This window comes from Thalassophryne amazonica, chromosome 21 (genome assembly GCF_902500255.1).
Source record: "Thalassophryne amazonica chromosome 21, fThaAma1.1, whole genome shotgun sequence".
NCBI lineage: Eukaryota > Metazoa > Chordata > Actinopteri > Batrachoidiformes > Batrachoididae > Thalassophryne > Thalassophryne amazonica.
In genome coordinates, this window is record NC_047123.1 from 17,190,323 (window position 1) to 17,210,299 (window position 19,977).

The 19,977-nt window shown below is 42.0% G+C and overlaps 1 protein-coding gene across 1 annotated transcript; it reads right to left on the bottom strand.

Annotated features, from left to right (window-relative positions):
- Nucleotides 1–2,724: 2,724 nt before the first annotated feature.
- On the bottom strand, nucleotides 2,725–4,480 carry tmem121ab (transmembrane protein 121Ab). The gene is given in 6 exon segments (XM_034162307.1): nucleotides 2,725–3,293; nucleotides 3,295–3,371; nucleotides 3,374–3,406; nucleotides 3,409–3,465; nucleotides 3,468–3,488; nucleotides 3,491–4,480. Coding segments are annotated over 6 exon segments (933 nt in total). The 5' UTR covers nucleotides 4,152–4,480; the 3' UTR covers nucleotides 2,725–3,209.
- Between the last annotated feature and the right edge of the window lie 15,497 nt (nucleotides 4,481–19,977).

The following is a 19,977-nucleotide window of genomic DNA, read 5'->3' on the forward strand; positions in this document are numbered from 1 at the left end:
TTTTTTTGTTTGTTTTTTGAGCAGTAATATATTAAGAGATGTGTGCAGGAAGAAATCCTTGCAATCAGATCAAGCCTTTTTTTCGAAGCTTTTGAGGATCCTTCAAAGGAAAGAGGGGATAAAAACCCTCCATGGACATACAAACATGATGAAGTACTGGAGTAAATGGCGAACACCTCCAGAAAAGGAGGGGGTTCATACATGTTTATCACATTTAATAATACATTTATTGCTGCTTTCCTAAACTCTCCAGCCTGAAGGGTAAAAAAAAAAAAAAAATTAAAGCCAGGCTCCAGGTAAGAGCTACCCAGCTGAAATAGTTTACTCTGTTCACATCAAAGAAAATAGTATGGCACAGCTCAGACGTCTGCCAAAATCAATTCAACACTCTGTGGTATGCATTTGTGGCCCTATTTCTTACTGTTCAGTCACTGAAATCAAATCATCGCTTTACAAAAACATATTTTGTTGCATTGGATCCAAGCTTTGCCTGAAACCACACATTAACAGATTTACTCCGGCTAGGTGGCTATTAGTCATCTAGCGAGGCTAATTGTTTTGAATGATCTCAGTGATGTATTCTAGAGCCCGACCGATATATCGGCCGGCTGATATTATCGGCCGATACAAGCCCTCTTCAAAGTACTCACTATCAGCCAAATTTTGCCGATAGAACGCCGATAATTTCTCATAAACAGAACAGTTATTCAAATAATGTTTGTGTCAGCAATGTAAAATGTCCTTGCACTGTTTGTCCAGTAGATGGAGCTCTGACTCCATTCAACTGAGAGCTGCTTACACCCCTGCTTAAATGTGTTCATCACCGGCCCTTGTAGTTTGTCATCACACTGCACTGATCGGCTGACAAAAGCATACAAGTAAGTTTATTTGCTAATTTCACAAAGGTTTAATTCTTGATTGCATTTTTTTGAACTTGAAAATTCTTCTCTGTTATAAAGTTAATCAATTTGAGGACAAAGCTTCAGCTTTTAGCACATACCTTTTTTGTTAAGGGTCCAAAAAGGAAGGAGCAATCAGAGATTTCTCACATCCACCAATCTGGATCCGGATCATCTCCAAAGTGCAGTGGAGTCTTCTCATGCCCTAATATCTATATGTGGTGCAAATTTAGTGAAAACCTGTGAAGTATTTTTTAAGTAATCCTTCAAAGCCTATATAAAGGGAAATCTTGATCCAGAATCCAGATCCGGATGACCTCCAAAATTCAGTGGAGTCTTCCATCCCCTAATATCTATCTGTGGTGCAAATTTGGTAAGAAACCCGAGAATTAGTTTTTAAGTAATCCTTCAAAGCCTATATGAAGGGAAATCTGGCTCTGGATCCAGATCACCTCCAAAATTCGGTGGAGTCTTCCATGTCCTAATATTAATCTGTGGTGCAAATTTGGTGAGAATCCATGAAGTAGTTTTGACATAATCCTTCAAAGCTTATATAAAGGGAAATCTTGATCCAGAATCCAGATCTGGATCCGGATCACCTCCAAAATTCAGTGGAGTCTTCCATGCCCTAATATCTATCTGTATGCAAATTTGTTGAGAATCCATTAATTAGTTTTGATGTATTCTTCAAAGCTTATATAAAGAGAAATCTTGAGCCAGAATCCGAATCCGGATCTGGGTGGCCTCCAAAATTTAAAGGAGTTTTCCATGGCCTAATATGTGTCCTTGGGTGAAAGTTTGGTGAGAATCGTGAAGTAGTTTTGATGTAATCAAAAGCCTATATAAAGTGAAACTTGATCCAGAATCCAGATCCGGATCTGGATCACCTCCAAAATTCAGTGGAGTCCTTCCATGGCCTAATACAATATGTATCTATGGTAATCCGTGTGGTAGTTTTGACATAATCTTGCTAACAGGCAGTCAGACAGATGCATAAACGCCAGTGTTTTATTATGTCCTTGGCGGACGTAATAAGGCTTCAATCACTGCTCTCCGTCTAACCTACAGTATCATTGCTACATACCTCAGTTCATCCGAATGAATCGATAACTTCATGAGTCTGGTAAATCAGGCACTTCGATTCACTTGTGAATCTGGCTCTTCGTCATCTGGGTGACTCATCATACCTAAGATGAATTGGGTGATATTGATAGCTCCCTGTGTCTGAAGTCGGGACTGATGAACTCGTAATGTGAATGAAACATGCACTCATGTAGATTCACTCACCCGAGCGAGTGATGGATTTGCAGTTGCAGAAAGGCGGGGCGATGGCACCCTCACAAAATGCACAAAAAAAAAAAAAAAAAAAATGGAGACCAGTATGAAAAAGATAACATGCTCGCTCTCATTATTATTCTTTAAATGATAATTTTATTAAAACATCATCGGCCTCCAACAAGTAAACAATGTACATAATAATATAATAAACAGAATTATTGTATTGTATTTCGGTTTAAAAAAATTTCAGTGAGGCATACTCTGGACTCTGTGTTCTGACTTCAAGACTGAAGCTCAGTTTAAGGAAGTGTACAGGAAATATAACATATTTAACCCCCCATCGTGTTATTTTTTTTTTCAGACATCAACACACCTTTCGTCTTACATGCCATTTATTGCACATGACAACATATGTCCCCAAACATATCCCAAAAATCTTGTGGCAAACACACTCCGTCTCTTCCTTGAGTGGACCGGTGTCGTGCTGAGCTCCAGCGCTTCAGTCAAGGCTTTACTCATAAAGCATCGCACCGACCGAGGTGATCTCGCACTTTGATCTCGCGCTGCATTGTCACCTTCTCTTGACTGATGCTTGTTGTTTTCTGCTTCTCTTCTCCATCAGAAGAGCTCTGTGCCGAGTGCAATGCCCTTTGGCACTGGGGTTCAAATAAAATGCCACTGTCAAAAAAAGTGACCTTAACCGAAAGAAAATGAAAGCAAGATATTCACTGAGATGGGACCAGTTGTCCGATTTAATGAAGATGATGTCTGCACAGTGGAGATTGTCTGTTCATAAACATTTAAACAATTAAAAACACATCACAGTTAAAAACATTTTTTCACATTTACACACCACACTCAGAATCAAGTTAACAATGTTCCGACCGGCAGGTGGTGCTGAAAATCTCTCAGTAGGTTTGTAGAAGTTCACAAGGGAATATGATCCTGTCATGCAGACTATTTCTCTGTCCACCACCTGGAACTTTGTAGAAATGCATCAGTTTGTTCTGGTGGGAAGTCCGCGCTGGTGGGTCATGTGTCAATGAGGTCCTGTGCCGGTGAGGGTTCATGGGGTAAGGTAGTGGCATTGGGCAGTGGCTGTGGGTGGGTAACGGAGGTTCTGCTGTAGCTCCAGTGCCATGGCGTTCTGCGGGTGGGGGAACTCCTTGACTTGTCTACGGTACTCCAAGAAGTGGACGCCTTGGTGGCAATGTCCACCACGTTTTTGCGACGAAAATGGTAGAAACACGACTGTCCTGAAAGAGCACCATGTTCACCCCGCGTATGAGATTGTCACCATGTTGATGGTACCAGGCTTAGGACTGGGTATAGCATCATCTTCTGGGGCGACATCTGGTCCCCCTGCATGCTAATTTCACTGAGCGACACACAGGGCAGGATGAGCAGCAGGATGTAACAGTAGAAGAACATGAGACCTTCTGCCCAGATGGGCAACCCTGTCCGCTGCGGTTCCCACAAGTTGGCTTGGATATCCAGCAGGTCCAGTAGGTCCAGCGCCACCCAGAAGAGACGGCTCCTCATGTCCTCCTTTTTCCGGAAAGTTCTCACGTACTCCATACTATCCAGTGCCACCAGGACTAAATACAAACCTGGAACGCAAACTGACAATAGTAATGTCAAAGTCTTCCGTGCTACTGTCTCCAGACTCTTCCTATCGGCCTTACAATTCTGGAAGACAAAGTAGAGCTTGATCTCCAGGACAAAGATGTAGAGAAACCAGAGGATCATGGCGTATCCTCGTCGAACAGTGCGTACTTCGGCACCAACCCACACTGCAACGTAGCGCAGCACAATGAGGAAGCATACATCCCCTACTAGCACTATAATGCACACACCAATCTTCCTGGGACCCTGGTTCTGCTCCACCAGGTAGGCATCCATGAAGGCCATGCTGGTCATGATGACAATCGTGGTCAGGCACACATGGCGTTTGTCTGGGGGCGGCAACACCATGGCGAGGGAACCCTCCTGACTTTCACTTTGAGGCTGTCGCTTTAAAAGTGGGAATGTTATTTAAAAGACAGTCCAAATCTTTAGGTTTCAGGTGCTCTTGTGGGCAAATATGTCCATTGTAATGCTAAAGGTCCGCTAAGTGGGTGTTGATGCAGGGTTTAAACAGAGGCTGGCCTTTGGGTCTTAGAGCTTCTGAAAACAGGAGCGTCACCTCATTACTCAGCGCACTTCCATTGATCCGCCTCCAGCCGTGAGCAGCAGTTGGACTGAGGGCTCTACAGCTGACGTGCCACGAGTGAGTAATCCATGCGGCCAAACAAAACACACACGCAACATGTTTAAGGGAGCATTTCTTATTCTGAGGTGGTGCGACGACACGCCTACCAAGTGTTGAGGTATGCATGTGCGTGCATCTGCATGTGGGAGGTATTCTTCTTCTGACACGTCTGGTGCAGTGTGTGTGGCTTTGAACAGTCCTGCAGCGGCTGTGCGCCAACACAGAGGGGAGCGAGAGGGAGCAGTCTGCAGTGGCCACAGGTCTCCAGCCGCCATAAATCACACAGACAGTAGGTCAGCGGCCCATGAGGCCTTGTGTTTGCCGTCGGCTTCCCTGGAGGGCGGCTCTTTCACTGAGCTGAGGAGCCATTCTTCTCCCCTCTTCTTGCCACGTGCCAGCTTCTCCACAGCCTGAAGGAGAGAGAAATAAAGAGGGGGGGGGGGGGGTAGGAGGAGAAAAGAACCTGTCAGCATTACTGGGCCATAGAACGCAGTTTTTCCTGCCAGCAGCCCTCCACATGTGAGGAGCCAAGTAATGTGTGTCAGCTTAGCCAAAATACACAGTTGATGGCACGGAACATATTGACCAAGCTAACAATGTTAATTCAGGAAGTCATTACCTCACTGCTCTATAAGATGTGTGACAAGACGTCTGCGCGGCTTAATGTGCTCTAATGGCTTATTGGGCCCATAATATGCAAGAGTTTAATGTTTTGACGGCATTTATAAAAAAGATATCGTAGAAAACGATTTGGAAGTCCCATAAAATTGAACCGCTCTGAACTTTTGTTGTGTGTTTTCAACTTTTAACAGAATAATGATGGCAAAGAATCCATTTCCTACTTTCTGAAGACAAAATATTTTTTTGGCCAGAGGTGGGGGAGGATGTTTTTATTTAAAAATAATGGATGCATAATTTTGACCCTGTGCAGATTAGAGAAGATCTAAAATTAATTCAAGCTTGTGCACCCAGTTCTTGCTTTCTTATTAAGTTATTAATGATGTATGCGGTACAATCGTTGCACTGTTCAAAGTAATCATTAACAGCCCAAAATTACCATCACATTTATGCCCATGATGAGTGTGTGTGTGTTTTATATACACTCATCAAAAATATAAACGCAACACTTTTGGTTTTGCTCCCATTTTGTATGAGATGAACTCAAAGATCTAAAACTTTTTCCACATACACAATATCACCATTTCCCTCAAATATTGTTCACAAACCAGTCTAAATCTGTGATAGTGAGCACTTCTCCTTTGCTGAATAATCCATCCCACCTCACCGGTGTGCCATATCAAGATGCTGATTAGACACCATGATTAGTGTACAGGTGTGCCTTAGACTGCCCACATAAAAGGTCACTCTGAAAGGTGCAGTTTTATCACACAGCACAATGCCACAGATGTCGCAAGATTTGAGGGAGCGTGCAATTGGCATGCTGACAGCAGGAATGTCAGCCAGAGCTGTTGCTCGTGTATTGAATGTTCATTTCTCTACCATAAGCCGTCTCCAAAGGCGTTTCAGAGAATTTGGCAGTACATCCAACCAGCCTCACAATCGCAGACCACGTGTAACCACACCAGCCCAGGACCTCCACATCCAGCATGTTCACCTCCAAGATCGTCTGAGACCAGCCACTCGGACAGCTGCTGGAACAATCGGTTTGCATAACCAAAGAATTTCTGCACAAACTGTCAGAAACCGTCTCAGGGAAGTTCATCTGCATGCTCGTCGTCCTCATTGGGGTCTCGACCTGACTCCAGTTCGTCATCGTAACCAACTTAAGTGGGCAAATGCTCACATTCGCTGGTGTTTGGCACGTTGGAGAGGTGTTCTCTTCACGGATGAATCCCGGTTCACACTGTTCAGGGCAGATGGCAGACAGCGTGTGTGGCGTCGTGTGGGTGAGCGGTTTTCTGATGTTAATGTTGTGGATCGAGTGGCCCATGGTGGCAGTGGGGTTATGGTATGGGCAGGCGTCTGTTATGGACGAAGAACACAGGTGCAATTTATTGATGGCATTTTGAATGCACAGAGATACCGTGACGAGATCCTGAGGCCCATTGTTGTGCCATCCAAGAACATCACCTCATGTTGCAGCAGGATAATGCACGGCCCCATGTTGCAAGGATCTGTACACATTCTTGGAAGCTGAAAATGTCCCAGTTCTTGCATGGCCGGCATACTCACCGGACATGTCACCCATTGAGCATGTTTGAGATGCTATGGACCGGCGTATACGACAGATTGTACCAGTTCCTGCCAATATCCAGCAACTTTGCACAGCCATTGAAGAGGAGTGGAACAACATTCCACAGGCCACAATTGACAACTTGATCAACTCTATGCGAAGGGGATGTGTTGCACTGCATGAGGCAAATGGTGGTTACACCAGATACTGACTGGTATCCCCCCCCCAATAAAACAAAACTGCACCTTTCAGAGTGCTTTTTATTGTGGGCAGTCTAAGCACACCTGTGCACAAATCATGGTGTCTAATCAGCATCTTGGTATGGCACACCTGTGAGGTGGGATGGATTATCTCAGCAAAGGAGAAGTGCTCACTATCACAGATTTAGACTGGTTTGTGAACAATATTTGAGGGAAATGGTGATATTGGTATGTGGAAAAAGTTTTAGATCTTTGAGTTCATCTCATACAAAATGGGAGCAAAACTAAAAGTGTTGCATTTATATTTTTGTTGAGTGTATATATACGAGGGCTGTCAATAAAGTTACGGTCCTTTTTATTTTTTTCAAAAACTATATGGATTTCATTCATATGTTTTTACGTCAGACATGCTTGAACCCTCGTGCGCATGCGTGAGTTTTTCCACGCCTGTCGGTGACGTCATTCGCACTGTGAGCACTCCTTGTGGGAGGAGTCGTCCAGCCCCTCGTCGGAATTCCTTTGTCTGAGAAGTTGCTGAGAGACTGGCGCGTTGTTTGATCTAAATTTTTTCTAAACCTGTGAGACACATCGAAGTGGACACGGTTCGAAAAATTAAGCTGGTTTTCAGTGAAAATTTTAACGGCTGATGAGAGATTTTGAGGTTATTCTGTCGCTTTAAGGACTTTTCACGGTGCGAGACGTCGCTCAGCGCTCTCAGGCAGCGTCATCAGCCTGTTCAAGCTGAAAACCTCCACATTTCAGGCTCTATTGATCCAGGACGTCATGAGAGAACAGAGAAGTTTCAGAAGAAGTCGGTTTCAGCATTTTATCCGGATATTCCACTGTTAAAGGAGATTTTTAAATGAAAGACGTGCGGACGGATCCGCGCGTCGGGACGCAGCCGCCGCGACGCTCCGCCACAGGAAAAACACCTCTGTTGAAAGCCTTAAGGACAAGTTGGAACATGTCCTGCCTGTTAAACAATTTCTCATATACTCACTCCACTGAAAGCCATCAAAAGCCGCCTGGATTTTACAAATGGTTATCAACACGGAGGTGTTTTTTTCCTGTGCCGCCGCACCGCGTCGGCTGCGTCCCGACGCGCGGATCCGTCCGCACGTCTTTCATTAAAAAAATCTCCTTTAACAGTGGAATATCCGGATAAAATGCTGAAACCGACTTCTTCTGAAACTTCTCTGTTCTCTCACGACGTCCTGGATCAATAGAGCCTGAAATGTGGAGGTTTTAAGCTTGAAACAGGCTGATGACGCTGCCTGAGAGCGCTGAGCGACGTCTCGCACCGTGAAAAGTCCTTAAAGCGACAGAATCACCTCAAAATCTCTCATCAGCTGTTAAAATTTTCACTGAAAACCAGCTTAATTTTCGAACCGTGTCCACTTCGATGTGTCTCACAGGTTTAGAAAAAATTTAGATCAAACAACGCGCCAGTCTCTCAGCAACTTCTCAGACAAAGGAATTCCGACGAGGGGCTGGACGACTCCTCCCACAAGGAGTGCTCACAGGCGAATGACGTCACCGACAGGCATGGAAAACTCACGCATGCGCACGAGGGTTCAAGCATGTCTGACGTAAAAACATATGAATGAAATCCATATAGTTTTTTGAAAAAAATAAAAGGACCGTTACTTTATTGACAGCCCTTGTATATATATATATATATATATATATATATATATATATATATATATATATATATGTGTGTGTGTGTGTGTGTGTGTGTGTGTGTGTGTGTGTGTGTACAGTAGTGTTCAGAATAATAGTAGTGCTATGTGACCAAAAAGATTAATCCAGGTTTTGAGTATATTTCTTATTGTTACATGGGAAACAGGTACCAGTAGATTCAGTAGATTCTCACAAATCCAACAAGACCAAGCATTCATGATATGCACCCTCTTAAGGCTATGAATTGGGCTATTAGTAAAAAAAGTAGAAATGGGGGTGTTCACAATAATAGTAGCATCTGATGTTGACGCTACAAACTCAAAACTATTATGTTCAAACTGCTTTTTTAGCAATCCTGTGAATCACTAAACTAGTATTTAGTTGTATAACCACAGTTTTTCATGATTTCTTCACATCTGCGAGGCATTAATTTTGTTGGTTTGGAACCAAGATTTTGCTCATTTACTAGTGTGCTTGGGGTCATTGTCTTGTTGAAACACCCATTTCAAGGGCATGTCCTCTTCAGCATAAGGCAACATGACCTCTTCAAGTATTTTGACATATCCAGACTGATCCATGATACCTGGTATGCGATATATAGGCCCAACACCATAGTAGGAGAAACATGCCCATATCATGATGCTTGCACCACCATGCTTCACTGTCTTCACTGTGAACTGTGGCTTGAATTCAGAGTTTGGGGGTTGTCTCACAAACTGTCTGTGGCCCTTGGAACCAAAAAGAACAATTTTACTCTCATCAGCCCACAAAATATTCCTCCATTTCTCTTTGGGCCTTTTGATGTGTTCTTTGGCAAATTGTAACCTCTTCTGCACTTGTCTTTTATTTAACAGAGGGACTTTGTGGGGGATTCTTGCAAATAAATTAGCTTCACACAGGAGTCGTCTAACTGTCACAGCACTTACAGGTAACTCCAGACTGTCTTTGATCATCCTGGAGCTGATCAATGGGTGAGCCTTTGCCATTCTGGTTATTCTTCTATCCATTTGATGGCTGTTTTCCGTTTCTTCTTCCACGCGTCTCTGTTTTTTTTGTTGTTGTCCATTTTAAAGCATTGATCATTGTAGATGAACAGCCTATAATTTTTTGCACCTGCGTATAAGTTTGCCCCTCTCCAATCAGCTTTTTAATCAAACTACGCTGTTCTTCTTAACAATGTCTTGAACGTCCCATTTTCCTCAGGCTTTCAAAGAGAAAAGCATGTTCAACAGGTGCTGGCTTCATCCTTAAATAGGGGACACCTGATTCACACCTGTTTGTTCCACAAAATTGAAGAACTCTCTGACTGAATGCCACATACTATTATTGTGAACACCCCCTTTTCTACTTTTTTTTTTTTTACTAATAGCCCAATTTCATAGCCTTAAGAGTGTGCATATCATGAATGCTTGGTCTGTTGGATTTGTGAAATCTACTGAATCTAGTGGTACCTTGTTCCCATGTAACAATAAAAAATATACTCAAAACCTGGATTAATCTTTTTGGTCACATAGCACTACTATATTCTGAACACTGCTATATCAAATCAAATCAAATCAATTTATTTATATAGCGCCAAATCACAACAAAACAGTTGCCCCAAGGCGCTTCATATTGCAAGGGCAAAGCCATACAATAATTACAGAAAAACCCCAACTGTCAAAACGACCCCCTGTGAGCAAGCACTTGGCGACAGTGGGAAGGAAAAACTCCCTTTAACAGGAAGAAACCTCCAGCAGAACCAGGCTCAGGGAGGGGCAGTCTTCTGCTGGGACTGGTTGGGGCTGAGGGAGAGAACAGGAAAAAGACATGCTGTGGAGGGGAGCAGAGATCAATCACTAATGATTAAATGCAGAGTGGTGCATACAGAGCAAAAAGAGAAAGAAACACTCAGTGCATCACGGGAACCCCCCAGCTGTCTAAGTCTATAGCAGCATAAGTAAGGGATGGTTCAGGGTCACCTGATCCAGCCCTAACTATAAGCTTTAGCAAAAAGGAAAGTTTTAAGCATAATCTTAAAAGTAGAGAGGGTGTCTGTCTCCCTGATCTGAATTGGGAGCTGGTTCCAGAGGAGAGGAGCCTGAAAGCTGAAGGCTCTGCCTCCCATTCTACTCTTACAAACCCTAGGAACTACAAGTAAGCCTGCAGTCTGAGAGCGAAGCGCTCTATTGGGGTGATATGGTACTATGAGGTCCCTGAGATAAGATGGGACCTGATTATTCAAAACCTTATAAGTAAGAAGAAGAATTTTAAATTCTATTCTAGAATTAACAGGAAGCCAATGAAGAGAAGCCAAAATAGGTGAGATATGCTCTCTCCTTGTAGTCCCCGTCAGTACTCTAGCTGCAGCATTTTGAAGGCTTTTCAGGGAACCTTTAGGACAACCTGATAATAATGAATTACAGTAGTCCAGCCTAGAGGAAATAAATGCATGAATTAGTTTTTCAGCATCTCTCTGAGACAAGACCTTTCTAATTTTAGAGATATTGCGCAAATGCAAAAAAAGCAGTCCTACATATTTGTTTAATATGCGCAATGAATGACATATCCTGATCAAAAATGACTCCAAGATTTCTCACAGTATTACTAGAGGTCAGGGTAATGCCATCCAGAGTAAGGATCTGGTTAGACACCATGTTTCTAAGATTTGTGGGGCCAAGTACAATAACTTCAGTTTTATCTGAGTTTAAAAGCAGGAAATTAGAGGTCATCCATGTCTTTATGTCTGTAAGACAATCCTGCAGTTTAGCTAATTGGTGTGTGTCCTCTGGCTTCATGGATAGATAAAGCTGAGTATCATCTGCGTAACAATGAAAATTTAAGCAATGCCGTCTAATAATACTGCCTAAGGGAAGCATGTATAAAGTGAATAAAATTGGTCCTAGCACAGAACCTTGTGGAACTTCATAATTAACCTTAGTCTGTGAAGAAGATTCCCCATTTACATGAACAAATTGTAATCTATTAGATAAATATGATTCAATTCACCGCAGCGCAGTGCCTTTAATACCTATGGCATGCTCTAACCTCTGTAATAAAATTTTATGGTCAACAGTATCAAAAGCAGCACTGAGGTCTAACAGGACAAGCACAGAGATGATTCCACTGTCTGAGGCCATAAGAAGATTATTTGTAACCTTCACTAATGCTGTTTCTGTACTATGATGAATTCTAAAACCTGACCATATATATATATACTCAACAAAAATAGAAACGCAACACTTTTGGTTTTGCTCCCATTTTGTATGAGATGAACTCAAAGACCTAAAACTTTCTTCACATACACAATATCACCATTTCCCTCAAATATTGTTCACAAAACCAGTCTAAATCTGTGATAGTGAGCACTTCTCCTTTGCTGAGATAATCCATCCCACCTCACAGGTGTGCCATATCAAGATGCTGATTAGACACCACGATTAGTGCACAGGTGTGCCTTAGACTGCCCACAATAAAAGGCCACTCTGAAAGGTGCAGTTTTATCACACAGCACAATGCCACAGATGTCGCAAGATTTGAGGGAGCATGCAATTGACATGCTGACAGCAGGAATGTACACCAGAGCTGTTGCTCGGTATTGAATGTTCATTTCTCTACCATAAGCCGTCTCCAAAGGCGTTTCAGAGAATTTGGCAGTATATCCAACCAGCCTCACAACCGCAGACCACGTGTAACCACACCAGCCCAGGACCTCCACATCCAGCATGTTCACCTCCAAGATCGTCTGAGACCAGCCACTCGGACAGCTGCTGAAACAATCGGTTTGCATAACCAAAGAATTTCTGCACAAACTGTCAGAAACCGTCTCAGGGAAGCTCATCTGCATGCTTGTCGTCCTCATCGGGGTCTCGACCTGACTCCAGTTCATCGTCGCAACTTCGCACAGCCATTGAAGAGGAGTGGATCAACATTCCACAGGCCACAATTGACAACTTGATCAACTCTATGCAAAGGAGATGTGTTGCACTGCATGAGGCAAATGGTGGTCACACCAGATACTGACTGGTATCCCCCCCCAATAAAACAAAACTGCACCTTTGAGAGTGGCCTTTTATTGTGGACAGTCTAAGGCACACCTGTGCACTAATCATGGTGTCTAATCAGCATCTTGGTATGGCACACCTTTGAGGTGGGATGGATTATCTCAGCAAAGGAGAAGTGCTCACTATCACAGATTTAGACTGGTTTGTGACCAATATTTGAGGGAAATGGTGATATTGTGTATGTGGAAAAAGTTTTAGATCTTTGAGTTCATCTCATACAAAATGGGAGCAAAACCAAAAGTGTTGCGTTTATATTTTTGTTGAGTGTATATGAAGCAGCAGGACCTTCTCGGCTGGGACGACGGTGGGGGATTGAACCCCCGCGGCTCGCACCAAAAGACCGTTCCTCTACCAGGTCAGCCAACGGGGAACTCCCCGTTAGCCAAGCTAGTGGGAACATCTTTTCAATCGGGACCCGGGACTTTCATCCCGCTACACATCTTCCCACCATTTTTGACTTTGTCCCGAAGTCACAGGTGCATGTTAGCATACTCTGTGACCCACATCTTGTTCGTAATGTCAGACTGAAATAGCAGGACCTTCAAAGCCGGGACGACGGTGGGAGATCGAACCCCCGCGTTGTTGTTTAAAAAAAAAATCCATCCACATCGAACCGTATAAATGTGTTGTAATTAGTCTGCCAATCTTGGGTTGCGGTACTGATTAAAATTCTATCCAATCAGGAGCCTTATTCTCTTGTCATCACTTCCACAAAAACTGAAAACGTGGCACCAACCTCGTTCGTGTGGACTGATAAGGAGTCGGAATTACTTCTAACCATAGTTTTAGAATACAAAGTTAACAAATATATGCACACAAAAAGTGCCTGGACAATGGACAATACCAACACTTTGAGAGCAGCCATGTACCCAGATGTTTAATACTGCCATGAACACTCCTGGCCAGTAAATGGCAGTAGCGGCCTTGAAAAAATGTCAAACAAAATTCCAGATAATCCGTGTCTGCTACATTTAAGATGCGTGGAATTTAACAAACGCAAATACACTATCATTCAATCAATCAATTTTATTTATATAGCGCCAAATCACAACAAACAGTTGCCCCAAGGCGCTTTATATTGTAAGGCAAGGCCATACAATAATTACGTAAAAACCTCAACGGTCAAAACGACCCCCTGTGAGCAAGCACTTGGTGACAGTGGGAAGGAAAAACTCCCTTTTAACAGGAAGAAACCTCCAGCAGAACCAGGCTTAGGGAGGGGCAGTCTTCTGCTGGCACTAACGTCTATAAACCCAGAGAATATATTCACGAGAGTTTTAGGCACTAGAGTTTAATGCTGTTATCTGTGGACCCTGAACAGAGTGTCTGAAATGCATTTGTCCTGTCGTGAACGTCTGAGATTATCTTATGCTACCCATAATGCATTGCTGCCTGGCACAGCATGTGCTCACAAAACCTTAAAAATCAGCACATTACTTTAAAACAAAAACATATATCTGATATTTTCACTTTATAAACTTCAGACATGACAATAATTTTAAATAACTTGTCTAAAATGAGTGGTTAAAATTTGAACCATAAGTTAAACATGTATGCCTCTGGATGACTTGGTGACATTGTGATTATATTAGTATGGTGTTAAAGGAAATGACTTTTTTTTTGGTCACCAGTTCTCCTTTGCTTACAGGTGATAGAGTGGGTTCTGATTGCAGAGGATAGAACAACATGCCTATTAGGAAACTTTTAACAGGTAGGTCTCAACAGCTTTAACAGTTTTAAAAATGTTTTTCACTGTTCAGCTTAGTTTAGTACATTATCGGTCTAAAAGTTATAGGACGGTAATTCATCGGAAGATAATTAGTCCGATGATGGTTTTTAAATTTATCTAAAAAGATAATCCGATAATGAAAACATTATCTTTGATAATTATCTGTTATCGGATTATTGGAAGTGTGCCCACCACTGTGTATATATACGAGGGCTGTCAATAAAGTAACGGTCCTTTTTATTTTTTTCAAAAACTATATGGATTTCATTCATATGTTTTTACGTCAGACATGCTTGAACCCTCGTGCGCATGCGTGAGTTTTTCCACGCCTGTCAGTGACGTCATTCGCCTGTGAGCACTCCTTGTGGGGTGAGAGAACAGAGAAGTTTCAGAAGAAGTCGGTTTCAGCATTTTATCCGGATATTCCACTGTTAAAGGAGATTTTTTTAATGAAAGACGTGCGGACGGGCGACGCTCCACCACAGGAAAAACACCTCTGTTGAAAGCCTTAAGGACAAGTTGGAACATGTCCTGCCTGTTAAACAATTTCTCATATACTCACTCCACTGAAAGCCATCAAAAGCCGCCTGGATTTTACAAATGGTTATCAACACGGAGGTGTTTTTCCTGTGCCGCCGCACCGCGTCGGACGCGTGGACCCGTCCGCACGTCTTTCATTAAAAAAATCTCCTTTAACAGTGGAATATCCGGATAAAATGCTGAAACCGACTTCTTCTGAAACTTCTCTGTTCTCTCACGACGTCCTGGATCAACAGAGCCTGAAATGTGGAGGTTTTCAGCTTGAACAGGCTGACGACGGCGCCTGAGAGCGCTGCATGACGTCTCGCACCGTGGGAAGTCCTTAAAGCGACAGAATCACCTCAAATCTCTCATCAGCCGTTAAAATTTTCACTGAAAACCAGCTTAATTTTTCGAACCGTGTCCACTTCGATGTGTCTCACAGGTTTAGAAAAATTTTTGATCAAACAACGCGCCAGTCTCTCAGCAACTTCTCAGACAAAGGAATTCCGACGAGGGGCTGGACGACTCCTCCCACAAGGAGTGCTCACAGGCGAATGATGTCACCGACAGGCGTGGAAAAACTCACGCATGCGCACGAGGGTTCCAGCATGTCTGACGTAAAAACATATGAATGAAATCCATATAGTTTTTGAAAAAAATAAAAAGGACCGTTGCTTTATTGACAGACCTCGTATATATATATATATGTGTGTGTGTGTGTGTGTGTGTGTGTGTGTGTGTGTGTGGCGATTGTGATCACAATCTCTATTGGTAGTAATTCCTATCCAAATGTACAGTATGTTGTCACCTAACTTGAGTTACATTATTGAGTTTGAAAACCAGTTTTTAGAAAATGCTCCATTTCACATACTTGAAATACACAATGTTTGTTGATGCAAAACTACACTATTTTAATTGCTGAATATAGAAACATATATCTGATTTCCCATTTGATATTTTATTACATTTCTCATCAATGTTTACTTGTTTTCAAGTGTAGTTGATCTCTGTTGTACTGGTAGAAATGCTGATCCAAATGTTGTCGAAGTAGTACTCAGAGTAAATAAAGGCAAAAACACAGGAAATGTAATTGATCCATATCATGCATGGTAGAGGCTGTGATCGCAGTCTCGTCTGGTAGAATCACAGTTTGTAACTTATCTCAGCTGTGTTGTACTTTTGACTCCTCCCACTCACTCCCCTCAGGACACAAACTCACGATCATGGGATAGCATGGGTGGAGGACACTCTGCCCAGTTGGCTAAAACCAGGGCTCTGGTCTGAGTGGCCAGAGTATGCTTTAGCTGTCGGGGGGAGTGAGGCCTGTTGACTACCATATGCACAGTGACTCCTGTAATATATGACTCCTATAACTATAATGACCAAGCACAAAAATGTGATGAGCTGTTAATGAGAATGTGTAAGTCATAAAATAGTAAATGTGAGATAAATATATCAAAATTGTATTTTTTTTTTACTTGGAAATTGTCATGTCTTGGAATTGTGCTGGGACCATGTGTTGCCACATGGAACCACCTTCGCTCCTGGATTGCAACAGAGTGGTAATGCTAGGTAGAGTATTGAGATTAGGTCTTAGTTTCCCGACGTAACCATTTATTTCTTGCAGTACCACAGATCTAGTACAAAAACATCTTGTTATCCATTTAAGTCACTGGTTAGTGTCCAAGTCTTAAAACCATACAGGAGGCACCAGGCCCCCAAAGATGATATTGCTTCGCCAAACACCTCTGTCCAGTGACCTCATGCGTCCATAAGGTCTTCCCAGGCATCCCCCGAGCTCAAAGACTGAGTACCCAGAGACATGAACGTCGCTGCAGAGATCACTCTAATAGGGCGATGCTTTCACAGCACACAGATACACTTCTCATGGTAGAGTCCAGGAAGACAGTAAAACGTTGGATTGAAGACAATCGCAAATCCAGACAGTCTAAAGTATAAAGAACCACCCACTGAAACATCCAACAGCAACCCACATTGGTTTCAGACTTTTTTCTGCATCAATGCAAGTGTATCCAACACTTGTCATCTACATTTTGTGTGCCATCTTTTTAGCTGTTTTCACAGTATGACTGACAGTTAATTAAATGCAACACATTACTTTACTCTGTGTATTCCACGTGAGACAGCTGATCTTCACAGCTGCTGAATGTGTTGGTTGTGACAAGCTACTGTACTTTAGGAAATATAAAATAAGTACACTAGAATAGCACACTGTAGAGTGCTTACCTGCATTTTTCACATCCCAGTGAATGTATTTTGATTCCACAAGATGAAAATTTACAGTATTTGGAGAACTTTGATCCTAATCAGTGATATGTGAGCCTTATTCTGACATTTGCCTGTGAGTATTGGCCTTTGATCCTCCCTGATCTGATCATGACTGCTAAACTTTGATCTTTCCTCCTGGTATTTGATCCAGAACTTTGATCCTCCCTACTGGTATGTGATCCAGAGCTTCAGTCCTCACTGTATATGATCTATAGTCACAATGCTGGTCAGTTTAATCCATATATTAAAAGTTACCTTTGGCGGTTAGGTAGCTTATATGTTTTGGGTCAAAGATGAATGCCACAAAACACAAAGTTGAGAGGACTAATATTTTTCGAGAAATTAGGGATATTAGGTAACAACAGTGAACAATGGATGTTGATAATTACATTTTGGACTCAGAGGCCATTCCAGTAGGGGGCGGTAAATCATCTATATTAGGGATAGACCGATAATCGGCTCAGCTGATTATCGGCTGATTATGAGCCATGCCAATTATCAGCATCGGCTGATTATCAGCCCTGGCCAATTATTGTCCCGGGCAATTATTGGGCCAGCTGGTTATCAGTCTATCCCTACAGAGCACCCAGAAGGATTATTGGCTGATGCAGATTATCGACCCAGCTGATTATCGGTTGTCTATATATTAGTCTATATATTAAAAGCAATGGCCTCTCTGTATGTGTGTAGCTTTGATCACGGACAAACTGGGGAGAGCTGACATCTGCCGTTTGGTATGCTTATGTAATTTTGGTCAAGGATGAATTCACGCCATTCCAATTCATTATACAAACTTGGCATAATTTATTACCACCCTTGAAAAATGTGAGCTATCTATTTTCTAAACATTACCCAATCTAGAGCCTGTGGTTCCCCATGGGCAACGTGCTAGTTTAATCCTTAATGGTTAACTTTGATTTTGACAGCATTATCAAAGCTCAAGCATAGGGATCGAAGGTCAAACTGATCTTTGATCCCTAGCCACTGATATGTGGTCATGATTACTGAACTCGGATTCTGAAGGCCTATCTTGTAATCTTAATAAAAGTGGGGGGAAAAGGTCCTGAAGCCTTGATCCTTATCTGCATTGAAAGTGAATAGGTTCTGTGTCCCGTGCCCCAGCCCTCTGATTGTTACCTCCACCAAGGAGGTTATGTTTTCGGTCGTGTTTGTTTGTCTGTCTGTTTCTCAGCAGGATAACTCAAAACGTTTTGAACGGATTTTGATGAAATTTTGTGGAGTGGTTGGAAATGACAAGAGGAACAAGTGATTAAATTTTAGTGGTGATCCGGATCACGATCCAGATCCAGGAATTTTTTAAAGGATGCTTCACCATTGTGGGATGGGGGAATTTTGACATTCTAGTTTCTAACACCACAAAAACAAAGCAGAAAGGCTTGAAAAAAATTAGGATGTAACATAGTCAAATGTTCTATCAAATAACAAAGTTTGGTGATGATCGGATCCGGATTCCGGATCTGGTGATCCAGAATATGTAAAAATATAGGGAAAATAGAAAATGTGTCAGTGTGAGGTGACAAATGAAGCTAGAGATGCATAACTAACACCAAATTGTAGCTGAATCTGTACTGATTCAGTAAGGTGTCATCAGATTTGATGTAGCTTCAAATGTTATGGAGCTAGATCCAGAAGAAAATCGCCATTACCGAAAAACCGTTTTTATACAATAACGTTTGAACTAATAAAGACATAAAAGAGATTCCAAGTTCTAGTGGTGTGTTTTCATGGTCAAGGATGTCAAATATAAAGGAAAGAAAAGTGTATGTATTATAGTTTTGGTTGTAACACTGAATTGTTGAATAGATCACTGTGCCAAGGAGGGAATCTCTTTAGGGTCAGTGACCCTATGACCTTGTTTAGAGAAGTGTTTCATATAAATGTTAAAAAATTAATATATTTGCAGTTTAGTTGAATAATAAATTGAATTTTGTCTCATTTGTTTTTGTCTATAAGCACATGCAATATCAATATCAGTGCTCAGATGACAGTAGCTTCTGGGAAAGGTGCAAGTTGCAATAAACTGTGATGCCAAGTGCTAAGGATACATGCTATCCAGTTACAGCAGATGAAACTTTTTTTTACTACTGAGCAAACATCATTGTTAGACTTTTTTAGGTTCAATGATTCCACGGCGTGTAGATGTTATGGCGTCAGTGACTCCATGGCCTTGGCGGAGGATTGCACTCTCTGAGTGCTTCTAGTTTCTTATGCAATCGTGTCTCTTTTCCCCTGGTCAATTTGCTATTCATAGCTTTGCTTTCAAATTACAATTATTAAAAAAAGATTAAATCTTCAGACGTATTTTTGCAAAATCTATGCCTTGATAAAAGGGGAAGTCGTGTCCTGTAATCAGGGCTTCTTAATTTGGCCCAATATGATCTCTGTGGACATACACAAGCCATTACTTCCATCACACAGGGCTTATTTCTGTAGAACGATGCAAACGGTTTCTGCTTTGATTTCTTTTATAACACTTTCTGGGGGAGTCTTTTACAGTCAGTCGTGCCTGACATGCCGGCAGGAGCCCAGCTTGTGTGCTTGCAGCATAAATAATGCAGCACATCTAAATATTATCTCTGAGAGAAACAAGAGTATGTTAAACAAAAGTGAAAAGTGCTAATTAAGCAAGAATGTATCATTCCGTTCATGTTTGATGAGACTGAAGTTCGGTCTGCTCTTCCTGTCACTGGATCATTCAGGCACAACACAAATAAATAATGTGTGCGTTTTTTTGTTTTGTCTTTTTGGCTTGCAAAAATAAATTACCATTTCACTGCTCATGGAGACTCGGCAGCACAAAGTTTGCTGACTTAGATGAAGTAAAAATTTCAATATTCTTTGAAAAGCACAATGAGATTTTTTTTTTTT